The 13504-nt window shown below is 40.9% G+C and overlaps 1 protein-coding gene across 1 annotated transcript; it reads left to right on the top strand.

Moving 5' to 3' along the window:
* The first annotated feature begins 4012 nt into the window (after positions 1-4012).
* LOC120022428 (beta-1,3-galactosyl-O-glycosyl-glycoprotein beta-1,6-N-acetylglucosaminyltransferase 3-like) lies at positions 4013-5290 on the top strand. The gene has a single exon (XM_038966323.1). It carries the CDS (start codon positions 4013-4015, stop codon positions 5288-5290), a length of 1278 nt encoding a protein of 425 aa, XP_038822251.1.
* Positions 5291-13504: the final 8214 nt, after the last annotated feature.

Genomic DNA, 13504 nt, shown 5'->3' with positions numbered 1-13504 from the left:
TGCACATGTAAATAATGTTTCAGAACCATGGACAGTACTGCAATTTGAGTTAAAAATAGAAGACAGCTGATTGCTAATTTCAGCTCCTTGGACACTGAACAGCGTTGCACACAGTGCCGCTCCCAGCTCCCAACATAGACGATTATGGCAATACTGCTCAAGATCTCTGGTATCTAGTAGTTTAACCATGCTCTGATGTGCTACAATGGTATACTGACAAGACTTGTCATGAGTGCATGAAGGATCATTATGATATGACATGATAAGGGTGTCTTGAAAGTGCATTATAACAGCATCATGCAGGCCTTTGTAACACAGGTAACACACAGAGACAAAGCTCAACATAAGGCATGTCATAAACTCTTTAGACACGTTCTTGTTGATCATCTTTTATCTACAGCTCAATTTAAATGTCAATCTTTGAACATCTTTGCCCAAATGTTCATATTCATTCATCATCATAGCACAACAAACTGCTTAATACCAATATAGAAATATATTACTTTTCTTTCTTCAAAAATGCATAAAACATTGTGTAAAAATATCATGAAGTCAACAACAACAAAAAATACCCACAATCCTCTAAAAAGTTGTTGCAAGAACATAACATTCTTAAGTTGAGAGAAAATATTATGCAAGTTGTTTTTACATGCAAGTAATCATTCAGATCTTGCAGTTGTCACGACTCCGACCGAAGGTGGCTCCCCTTCCCGTTCGGGTGGCGCTCGGCGGTGCCACTGTTTCTTTCTCCCCCTCCTTGTATGTTGATTGATTACACCTGTTATGAGTTGTGGTGATTGGTAGGGCTTCATTAGTCAGCCGGCCCGCCTGTTTCTTTGTGCGGGATTGTTTTGGTGTAACTTTTGTGTACGTTTGAGACGAACGTGTTTGTTCCTGTTCGTGGGTTTTTTGCAGTGGTGGGCCGTCAGGGCCTGCAAGGCCTTCTCTGCTGGCCTAAACATCATCAGAATATAATTTTTTTTAAAATATATTTTCCCACAAATATGTATTAAATTATTCCCCAGAGTAAGAGTTAAACTCTTAATTTCATAGCTTTCCTCTTGGTTGCACTGCTTCCAGCCCCAGGTTGAGATTTGGAGGGCTGGTCTTTATGTTAGATCTTTTATCCAATCATATTCAGCCATCATGTGTTGCCAGGGGTCTAAAATCTGCCCTCAGGCCTTCAGAATCAACAGTGCGGGCGCTTGTAGCTTATAGTGAATGGAAATGAAAATTTAGTGTCAACCAATCAGCTTTAGAGTTGGCTATTGTACGCCTGCTGGCTGGCTCCAGTGTTACACAGGAGCCAGCTAGCAGGCGTAGTGCGTGCACGTCTTTTGATTGGATTACCAATATTGAGAGGCAGGTCCTATGGAGATCTAGGAAACTGAATTTGATAAACGAATTAATTCGCGTACTACTAAGCTGTTTTTTCAACCCACAATGGCGGAAGGAGGAGAAGATATCGATTTGGTCGAGGATATAATTATAACGCCATTCTCAAGACGAACTTTTCAAGAAAAGTTAGACATTGTAAGGAGAGGTCGCCCGACGCCACAAAGCCTGTCACAGGCGGGAAAGGGCTTCGTTCGCTCGCCACTTTCAAAGTTTCAACTACGAGCGCTGTCAATGGCTCACAGGCTCCTTGGCTCCGAGAAGCACTGCAAACTGTACTGCTGGGAATGCCTATTATTTGCAAGTGATCGATTTGGTGTTTGGAGCCACACTGGCTTTGCAAACTTGAGTTGTCTAACCAAGGCAGCAACGAGACACCAAAGTACGGCTGGGCACTAACAAGCAATGGTGCTTTTGAAAACTTTTGGGGACACCGGAGTGGATCTACAGCTCAAAGAACAAGCGCGCAGGGCAACGGAGCTGCACAATGAAAAGGTGAAGGGAAATATTGAAAAGACTCATTGATTGTGTCATGTTTTGGGTAAACACTGTTTACCCAAAAATGTCAATTTGTCAATTTCAAGGTGACGCAACGCCTGGTTATACTGCGTTCTGTCTAAATGTATAGTGTCTAGAGCCATGGCATCATAATGATGGTAATAAGAGGTGGATTAATTCGGGTGGGATTGTGTAGTACCTCACTGAAGGCCCAGGCCCCAGGCCCACGGCACGCCACTGTTTTTTTGCTATACTGTTTCAGTCCCTGTGTTTGGGGCGTTTGTTTTGTTCGGCACCCAGTGGTTTTGTGAGGTGGCCTGTGTCCGCCGTTTGTGCAATAAAGAGCACTATTTTGAACTCTCTGTTTCCTGCACCTGACTTCAGACCTACGACACCCAGATCGTTACAGCAGTATATTAAATTGATTTAACATTTTCAAAAGTCAAGCTTTTTTAACACAAAAATTAAGTAAAACCAGAAACATGAATTTTTCTTTGAAAATAATAGCATTTACTAAGCCACTGAATTATTTTTTACACAATGCATCACCAGGTGGTTTGGACTTTACCACCACCTTCTCAGAAGGAAATCATTCAGCAGAAATAACATACTGTTTGACTGTGTCATTTATCACTACAACTGTCAAGCAAAGCTTTGTTATTGCCTATCTAATGACACAATTGAAGCGATAAGGAAAGCTGTGATGGGAATTTCAGTTAACTTCCTGAATTGATCTACTGTAATTGACCCCAACCATTTCCCTACCATAACTCGCTCCAATGTCGTTTTCAGGTTACTTCCTGAATTGAGTGAATTGACCACAACCAACCCCAGTCTCTCATGACAGGTTTAACTATTACAATTAGTAGCTGGAGATTTGGTCCTGGTTGCCAAGATGACATCCAGCCATGACCTGCATATGGCCAACTGTTTAAGATGTTCATAATTCTATATGAAAAAAATATATATTGTAATATCCAATAACATTGGTTGCGTCGGGTAAATTGGTTAGAATTGTGTAATTTAGAGCACCATGCCATTCATTGGAACTGCTGAAAATGTTTGTATTGTAGGCTAGTATTTCATTTCAACCCACATTTGTTCCAAGTTTAGTACCTTTTAATTAAAAGTATTTCTAGACAGTATAAAGCCATGCCTACTAAAGTTAATGATTACCTACTCATTTTAAAGTGAGGTGTTGTAACGCTCGTCCTCCTCCTCGTCTGAGGATGAGCAAGGATCGGACCAATATGCAGCGTGGTATGTATCCATAGTATATTTATTTGTGAAAGACGAACATGAAGAACACTTGACAAAATACAAAATAACAAAACGACGTGAACAGACCTGTCCTTGAGAACATAAAACAAGAACAGGAAGGAACACACTAACGAACGAACGAACGAAACAGTCCCGTGTGGCACAAACACTGACACAGGAACAATCACCCACAAACAAACAGTGAGAACAGCCTACCTTAATATGGTTCTCAATCAGAGGAAACGTAAAACACCTGCCCCTGATTGAGAACCATATCAGGCTAATTGAAAATGAACCCAACATAGAAACACATAACATAGAATGCCCACCCCAACTCACGCCCTGACCATACTAAACAAAGACAAAACAAAGGAAATAAGGTCAGGAACGTGACAGGTGTGTGTGTGTGTGTGTGTGTGTTTAACAGAAGTGCTCCCAGGCTATGGTCTGCACAAATACTAATAATACATACAGTACCAGTCAAAAGTATTGTATGTATCCAACAATATTGGTTGCGTGGGGTAAGTGGGTTAGAATTGTGTAATTCAGAGCATCATGCCAATACTTGGAAATGCTGAAAGTGTGGTATTGTAGGTTAGTAATTCATTTTCAACCACATTTGTTCCAAGTTAAGTACTTTTTAATTTCAGTAGCCATGCCTACTAAAGTTAATGATTACCTACTCACTTTAAACTGAGTTGAGTGTGTGTGTGTAATTGATTATTTAACAGCAGTGCTCCCGGACTATGGTCTGCACAAATGCTAATATTACATACTGTAGATAGATAGTTTTGTTATGGGTCCTCTTAGGTCATCAACATCACATATATGCTTCTTCAGAAACCTCTTTCTCATCCTAATGTCTGCTTTAATCTCTCTTCTCCTATGGAACACTCTGAGACGCCCAACCTGTTCTGAGAGAAGCCCGCTCCCAGCACCTGACCTCCTGCCACAAGACTACGCAGACGACCTGCCAGCCTGCTCTGCTATCATCAAAGGAGACCTAAAGGGCATCGACAAGGAGCAGCTCAGAAGACTTCTGAAAACAAAGAATAAGCCCACGCTTCTGTCTGAGGCGTTCTACCACGACGTGACCCGAAACTGTAAAACGTACGTTACAGACAGAGGGTTCGTCATGATGCCGCTGAGTGTGGAGGAGAGAGACTTCCCCATCGCCTACTCCATGGTGGTCCATGAGAAGATTGAGATGTTTGAGCGACTCCTGCGTGCAGTGTACACACCTCAGAATGTATATTGCGTGCATGTGGACCAGAAATCCTCAGAGGAATTCAAGACTGCAGTAAAGGCTATTGTGACTTGTTTTACCAATGTGTTTGTGGCAAGTAAGACAGAGAGTGTGGTTTATGCATCGTGGTCTCGAGTGCAGGCAGATCTAAACTGTATGAAGGACCTGTTGAAGTCACCTGTCCAGTGGAGGTACCTGCTCAATACCTGTGGAACAGATTTCCCCATTAAAACCAACGCAGAGATGGTTCAGTCACTCAAACTGCTAAACGGGAGAAACAGCATGGAGTCTGAGACCACCGTCGACTATAAGAAACGCCGGTGGCAGTATCAGCACAATATAACCAATAACATAGTAGTCAGAACGAGCGTTACGAAGAGCCCTCCTCCAATCAGCACCCCCATGTTCTCCGGAAACGCCTATTTCGTGGTCTCCAGGGACTTTGTCCATCACGTGTTTGACAGCCAGGAGGTTCGGGCCCTGCTGGAGTGGGAGAGGGACACCTACAGTCCTGATGAGCACCTGTGGGCCACTCTGCAGCGCATGCCCTCAGTGCCAGGGTCTAACCCTCCTCACGTCAAGTACCATGAATCAGACATGAACGCCATCGCTCGCATGGTGAAGTGGAGTTACCTGGAAGGAGATGTGAGGAAAGGAGCCCCATATCCACCCTGCTCCGGTGCCTCCAGGAGAGCTGTGTGTGTCTACGGGGCTGGAGATCTCCGGTGGCTCCTACAACACCACCATCTCATCGCTAACAAGTTTGACCCAGAGGTGGATGATGTAGCCATTAGATGTCTGGAGTCATACCTTCGTTTCAAAGCAACATATGGTTCATCTGGAAGTATCTGGAAAAAGCTACGAAATGAGAAAGGGTTGCACATACAGTAATGTAAAAAAAATTATTTGTGTTTTGGTATAATTTTTATATGTGGTTGTTTTACCTGTTGAATTGAATGCACTGATTGGAAGAGGCTATGGACAAGAGCATCTGCTAAGTTATACCTAAAATGTCATGTTGCATTTAGAATACACTCTCTAAACAACAGTTATATATTTACACAGTCTATATGATGTCAATATAGGTTGTAAAAAAAAAAATCATAATTGGGGTGTTCAAATAAAAATGATTTATTTACAACCTATAAGATGTTGGGAATAGTTAAACAGGAGAGCCTGAAACTAATGAAACACCCTAACCCTGTTCAATGTCAGCAGCAATTTCCGATGAGAAATTAGACAGTCAGAGGATTTTCTTCTGAATAACTGGTCAGGGTATACCACGTTCCATTCAGCTTCAGGCAACTTTGATGTAAGGCTTGATCACACCTGTACTGACTACTTCTGTCCGTCATGCCCATTGTTGCTTGTCGATTGTTCACTAGAAAAGGTTGCGGTCACTGATAAACTTGAATAGCTGTGGATTAGTGAGGAATGTGGGCTGAGGTCAGGTCAGACGAAGAGAGAAGGAACCATTTTATTACACACTTCACCTGCCGAGCAGCAAAGATGTAGTGTTTAGAGGTGCAAAGAGGAGACTGCCTAAAGGAGGGTATAAATAATGGTGCTGGTGGGAACATGTTTTTGTCTTTTCAGCTGTTTGACCCAGTGGGTGAATAAACTTGGTTTGAGCTCTGACTAGTTTGTCATAACCTAACACCTTGTTACAATAGCCTAAATATATAATATGATTGACACAACCGTAATAATCATCATAAAACAGCCTTGGAAGTGCCATAAGTGCAAGCCAACATAATTCATTATTTTATGAACTTGTTTAACTGCAGTGATATGGATTAATAATTCAGTCTAGGCTCAAAATAACAAAAAAGCAAAAACAGGCTTTTATAAATAATAGCACATTTAAAATAAAATAAAAACAGAAATATCACATTTACATAAGTATTAAAATCCTTTATTCAGTACTTTGTTTTAGCACCTTTGGCAGTGATTACAGTCTCGAGTCTTCTTGGGTATGACGCTACAAGCTTGGCACACCTGTATTTGGAGAGTTTATCCCATTCTTCTCTGCAGATCCTCTCAAGCTCTGTCAGGTTGGATGGGGAGCGTTGTTGCACAGCTATTTTCTGGTCTCTCCAGAGATGTTCGATCGGGTTCAAGTCTGGGCTCTGGCTGGGCCACTCAAGGACGTTCAGAGACTTCCCCCGAAGCCACTCCTGCGTTGTCTTGGCTGTGTGCTTAGGGTAGGTGAACCTTCGCCCCAGTCACCACCATGCTTCACAGTAGGGATGGTGCCAGGTTTCCTCCAGATGTGACGCTTGGCATTCAGGCCAAAGAGTTCAATCTTGGTTTCATCAGACCAGAGAATCTTGTTTCTCATGGTCTGAGAGACTTTAGGTGCGTTTTGGCAAACTTCAAGCGGGCTGTCATGTGCCTTTTACTGAGGAATTGCGTCCATCTGGCCACTCTACCATAAATGTCTGATTGATGGAGTGCTGCAGAGATGGTTGTCCTTCTGGAAGGTTCTCCTATCTCCACAGAGGAACTCTAGAGCTCTGTCAGAGTGACCATCAGGGTTCTTCCCCCCCGATTGCTCAGTTTGGCCAGGTGACTCTAGGAAGAGTCTTGGTGGTTCCAAACTTCTTCCATTTAAGAATGATGGCGCCCACTTTGTTCTTTGGGATCTTCAATGCTGCAGAAATGTTTTGGTACCCTTCCCCAGATCTGTGCCTCTACACAATCCTGTCTCGGAGCTCTACTACCAATTGATTTGACCTCATGGCTTGGTTTTTGCTCTGACATGCACTGTCAACTGTGGGACCTTATATAGACAGGTGTGTGCTTTTCCAAATCATGTCCAATCAATTGAATTTACCACAGGTGGACACCAATCAAGTTGTAGAAATAGCTCAAGGATTATCAATGGAAACAGGATGCACCTGAGCTCAATTTTGAGTCTCACAGCAAAGAGTCTGAGTACTTATGTAAATAAGGTATTTCTGTTTTTTTGCTTTGTCGTTATGGGGTATTGTGTGTAGATTGCTGAGTGAAAACATGTACTTTATCCATTGTAGATTAAGGCTGTAACGTAACAAAATTGATGCATGTTGTGTTTATATTTATGTTCAGTATAGTTAGTAAAAATGTCAAAAATATAATTCCTCTTTGAAATTATGGAGTATTGTGTGTGGGCTAGTGACAGAAAATCTCAATTGAATCCATTTTAAATTCAGGCTGTAACACAACAAAATGTGGAAAATGTCAAGGGGTGTGAATACTTTCTGAAGGCACTGTAACTGTCAAGGGAAGCCTCGTTGTTGCCTTTCTAACGAGGCAATCGAAGCAATAAGGAAAGCTGGAATGGAAATTTCAGTTTACTTCCTGAAATGACCCCAACCAACCCCAGTCTCTCATGACAGGTTTAACTATTAAACTAAATGGAAGTGGTTCTGGATAAGAGTGTCTACTATATCATTAGACAGTATTGATGACGTCAATGGAGGTTGTAAAAAGAATGACGGGTGTTCAAAGAACTTTTGCCCCCTCAATTTTGCCTTTCATGTCTCTAAAAAGTTGGCTGCATTGTTTGTCACTTCCAAACCAAATAAACTGTTCACCTCAAGTAAATAAATGACAATATTGCTTGGCTAGTTGCCTTACTCTTTAACTCTCCTTTTCATTTGAAGAGAATGCCACCTGCTGATTGAAATGTGATATCAAATAGTCCTTAACTGCCCATTTTGAATTGATAAGGAACATTTCATGATCTCTTTTTCATGATAGCCATTTAACCCACTTTAGCAGACATTGTTGAACAAAGTGCTCATTCTACTAGCAGAAAGTGTCAGTAGAGCTGCAAGCATTGCATTTGCCTCTGACATTAAGGGTGATGCACGTGAATTATCTCTGGATGGAATGGCTAATGACATCTTTGAACGTAAATTTTCCCAACAGTTTTGATATCCGTTCATCATGATCCATTAAACCTCATGGGACAGCAAACTGCTTAATATTCATATAGGAAGTCCCTCGGTTCCAGGGTCTAAACCTCCCCACATCAAGCACCATGAATCAGACATGAAGCCATTGCTCGCATGATGAACTTACCTGGAAGGAGATGTGATGAAAGGAACCCATATACACTCTGCTCCGGTGCCTCCAGGAGAGCTGTGTGTCTCTACTGGGCTGGAGGTCTCTGGTGGCTCCTACAACACCACCATCTCATCGCTAACAAGTTTGACCCAGAGGTGGATGATGTAGCCATTTGATGTCTGGAGTCATACCTTCATTTCAAAGCAACATATGGTTAATCTGGGAGTGTCTGCTTAGTTATACCAAAAACATATTGTCATAAACCTGGGGCACATAGAATGCACTGTCTTTACGACAGTTCATTCACTAGGCTTACGCAGTATAAAGAACATAAATGGAGGTTGTATAAAAAACTCATAATAAGGGTGTTCAAATAAGTCAATAAAGACTTATTTAAAACTTAATTTTACCCTCAAATTTGCCTTTCATGTAAAGTTGGTTTCACCAGTCAATAACACTTGCTATCTGAGCGTCATGTCTGTCATTACAGGAAATTGATCAGTATGTGAATTTGTATAAATGAGAAAACATGTTCAGAGAACAACAGCTGTCAATTCTCATTCTTCCACAAACACATTCTGTTTTCACAAATGCATCGCTACTGAGAACAGCGGAGTCCCTGTATAACCTTCCGAAAACATTTAAAACCCGACTTATTTGAAGAGTAGTCCTGTCTTAAAACTTCTTACGGCTGCAATCCCGGTAACGGGATCGACTTGACAACAGCCAGTGAAAGTGCAGGGCGCCAAATTCAAACAACAGAAATCTCATCATTAAAATTCCTCAAACATACAAGTACCATTTTAAACCATAAAGGTAATCTTGTTGTTAATCCCACCACAGTGTCTGATTTCAAAAAGGCTTTACAGCGAAAGCACCACAAACGATTATGTTAGGTCACCGCCAAATCACAGAAAAACACAGCCATTTTTCCAGCCAAAGACAGGAGTCACAAAAAGCAGAAATAGAGATAAAATGTATCACTATCACTTTGATGATCTTCATCAGATGACACTCATAGGACTTCATGTTACACAATACATGTATGTTTTGTTCGGTAAAGTTCATATTTATATCCAAAAATCTCAGTATACATTGGCGTTCATTATGTTCAGTAGTTCCAAAAACATCCGGTGATTTTGCAGAGAGCCACATCAATTTCCAGAAATACTCATAATAAACGTTGATCAAAGATCAAGTGTTATACATTGAAGTTTAGAGCCACTTCTCCTTAATGCAACCGCTGTGTCAGATTTCAAAAAAGCTTTACAGAAAAAGCAAACCATGCAATAATCTGAGGTCGGCGCTCAGAGCCCAATCAAGACAAAAATATGTCCGCCATATTGTGCAGTCAACAGAAGTCAGAAATAACATTATAAATATTCACTTACCTTTGATGATCTTCATCAGAATGCACTCCCATGAATCCCAGTTCCCCAATAAATGTTTGATTTGTTCGGTAATGTCCATCATTTATGACCCGATGCCGTACCACCACAGGGTGACTCACAACACTGTGGTCAGAATGGGCCCTCATCCAATCATCTTTAAGAAGACAATAGATGGTTGTTCCCAAATATATTTAGATGAACACAAATATATGGCTCTGGTTGTTCCTAAATCCATGTGAAAGATCACTTGAGTTTATTTTGGCTTGCTATGCTATGGCTCAACATCCACCATTATTTCCATCAGTAACATAGACAATTGTTTGTCTTTCTCTATCAAAATGCTATGGTTGAGTTTTGGTATTTATTTTCGTCTGTTCATGGAATGATTTGTTTTCCAATTTTTTCACTGTTTCCAAAACAGGTTAAGTTCCAGAAAGTAGATGAAGATGAAATTAATGCAATGGTCAAAGAGGTCTATGATGCCCATTTGAATTGATGAGGAACATTTCATGATATCTTTTCCGTTATATTTTGTTTGTTTTTGAAAGCCATTTGTATTGTTACACAGTCACTAAACTCAGTGGTAATATTGTACCACCACCCTATTCTATTCCTATCCAGGCCTGGCCAGTTTGATGTGCAGTTCTCCTTTCTCTCATGACAAATGTTTACATGTAACTCACATATAAATTGTGGAATGAAAGTACATAACTGACAGATGTTATACTAATTAACCACCCCCCCCTATATAAAAAATAAGTATATGATGATGTAATCCTCACGAGCCATGTGTTTAAGTTTGTGTCTGCAGAGCCATTTACTTTATGTTCATGTTCTTATCTTTTATTATTTCTTACTGTTGCATTGTTGAGAAGGAACCTGCAAGTAAGCATTTCGTTGGACAGTATGTACCATGTGTATCATATACATATGACTAATAAAACTAAACATGTGTGTGACTATGTGTATGTGTGCCAGGGTTGTGGTCAATTCCTTTTCAATTCAGGAAGTTAAGTGAAATTCATATTCCACAAAGAAATTCCCTCATTGGCGCTCTTTGAGAATTTTTAAAAATTCAAACTGGAATTTCTGTTTACTTCCTCAATTGACAGAATTGAAATGGAATTGACCCCAAACTCTGATGTGAGCGGAATATCAGTGACAATGCTCCCTTCTCTATCTGGCATTTGTGCGAGCTGATGTCTTCTGCTTTACAACAGCTGGCTGCTCTCTTGCTCCAAATGTTGCCAGACTTCTTATCTGAAGTGCTGACTGGCTTCTACCTCTGTCGCTGCTGCTTCAGTTTAGGCCTCTTGGACTTGCTCAGTTCCTGATCGAGACTATCCTTCCAGGAAAGGTACCCGAACACCTGACTGGCATTGGCACTGGCCTCCACATGCTTCACAGCACTCTGTGGCAGATCTGGATGCTGTCGGGCCTGCTGGGTCAGCTCAGGACACGACTCAACCTTCTGAGTTAAGCCTAGACAACCAAACTTCCTCAGGATCATCTTGATCACAGATGGTTTTCTGGGGTAGGAACACAGGATTGACTCCCAGAGGACTGTGGCCTTGCGCTGGTCAGCAGTTCCAGCACGGTAAGTGGCTTGGACTTTGGAGTCAAGTGATGGAGTTGTGGTCGGGTTGTTCTCACCTGAGAATAGAGACTTGACTGGTAGTCCACTTTCAATATGGAGACTGAGGTTCTCTAAGGTGTGTCCTACGGTAACCTCAGCACACAGATTCAAGAAAATGTGTTTTCTCTCAGAAGAGAGAATTAGAAGAGATTAATCCTATGGACACCTGAAAAATGGGGATAGTATTTCGATTTTACAAGCTAGTTGAATTTATACTATTTCTTAAAGACCCACTCCAGCCTCCCTAGCACCTCAGTTATCACCTGATTTACTTAACGAAAGGTGCATTTCAGTAGCTGGTGCAGATCTCCTCATGACATGGCACAAGTGGATGGGTGGGCCTTTTGTCTTATATTGCTCCTCTATTGTTCCAACAATCAAAGGGGAATGCTGATGACATCTGAGTGCACCAATCAGAGAGACCAACTCCTTGAATAATTTTTTTTCATCTCCTGAAAAACACTATTTTGCTCAAGTATGTTTACTTCACCCTTACGTGCCGGTACTTTACTGTATATATACTCAGAATATCGTTTTTCAATGGGGGAAGTAAAACAAATAGCTGGAGAGTGTCTTTAATAAATGGACGTCTTGATTTGAAAGGCTCTGGGAAGATAATTATTTTGACTTTTTAGAGTGTTTGTCATAGGCCTACAGGTCAAACCAGTCCACTTTCTACTAATGTAGTTTCTGAAAGTTAAATCAGGAAGGCTGGTCTGAATGCATAGCTGCGGGAAGTAGGGGTGCACCATCAGCACCCCCTGAAAAATCTGAAGAAATTTTGTAATATTTTTTGTTTATATTTTTTTTTGGGGGGGGGATTCCCAACAAAAGTAGTGCACTGTGCTTTTAATAGTTCTGTATTAGCGGACCAATAAAGCCATCTCCTCCTGCTCAGCATCATTCCGTTTCTCCAAACCTCAAATTTTGAAGTTGCTCCAAATGTCAGAAGTTAAGGGTTAAGGTTTTTGATAAGGTCAAAACATAAAGTTTAGGCATTCATTACGAATTGTTAAATTAAGGGTTTGGAATACGGAAAAAAAATAAAAAAACGAGTGTGTACCACTGGGATTAAACACGCAACCTTCAGATCCGGAGTCATGAGATTACGCCCATCTGCCACATGGCTCTAGCAAAACCCAAGTCTAGCGCCCCTAGAGGGCGGTTTTGAAGGCATTTGCCATCATCCTTCGGACATTTCAAAGTGATCTTGAGTGATCTTGAGCCTGATGTGGTGACTATTGGGAAAGCAGCAGGTAAAATTAAAGCGCTTATATCTAACCTGTGCTAATCCTAAATCGTGCAATTATAACAGTGCACACGGAAATAATGTTTCAGAACCATGGACAGTACTGCAATTTGAGTTAAAAATAGAAGACAGCTGATTGCTGATTTCAGCTCCTTGGACACTGAACAGCGTTGCACACAGTGCCGCTCCCAGCTCCCAACATAGACGATTATGGCAATACTGCTCAAGATCTCTGGTATCTAGTAGTTTAACCATGCTCTGATGTGCTACAATGGTATACTGACAAGACTTGTCATGAGCGCATGAAGGATCATTATGATATGACATGATAAGGGGGTCTTGAAAGTGCATTATAACAGCATCATGCAGGCCTTTGTAACACAGGTAACACACAGAGACAAAGCTCAACATAAGGCATGTCATAAACTCTTTAGACACGTTCTTGTTGATCATCTTTTATCTACAGCTCAATTTAAATGTCAATCTTTGAAAATCTTTGCCCAAAAGTTTTGATATTCATTCATCATCATCCATTACACCTCATAGCACAACAAACTGCTTAATACCAATATAGAAATATATTACTTTTCTTTCTTCAAAAATGCATAAAACATTGTGTAAAAATATCATGAAGTCAACAACAACAAAAATACCAACAATCCTCTAAAAAGTTGTTGCAAGAACATAACATTCTTAAGTTGAGAGAAAATATTATGCAAGTTGTTTTTACATGCAAATAATCATTCAGTTTTGCAATATTTTACATTGAATTTACG

Source organism: Salvelinus namaycush, chromosome 2 (genome assembly GCF_016432855.1).
Source record: "Salvelinus namaycush isolate Seneca chromosome 2, SaNama_1.0, whole genome shotgun sequence".
Lineage (NCBI taxonomy): Eukaryota > Metazoa > Chordata > Actinopteri > Salmoniformes > Salmonidae > Salvelinus > Salvelinus namaycush.
The sequence above is the reverse complement of the archived record's forward strand: the minus strand, read 5'-3'. Positions and strand labels throughout refer to the sequence as shown.

Excerpts from the sequence above, each read along its gene's own strand:
- LOC120022428 (XM_038966323.1), top strand. The coding sequence starts at position 4,013 with ATGTCTGCTTTAATCTCTCTTCTCCTATGGAACACTCTGAGACGCCCA.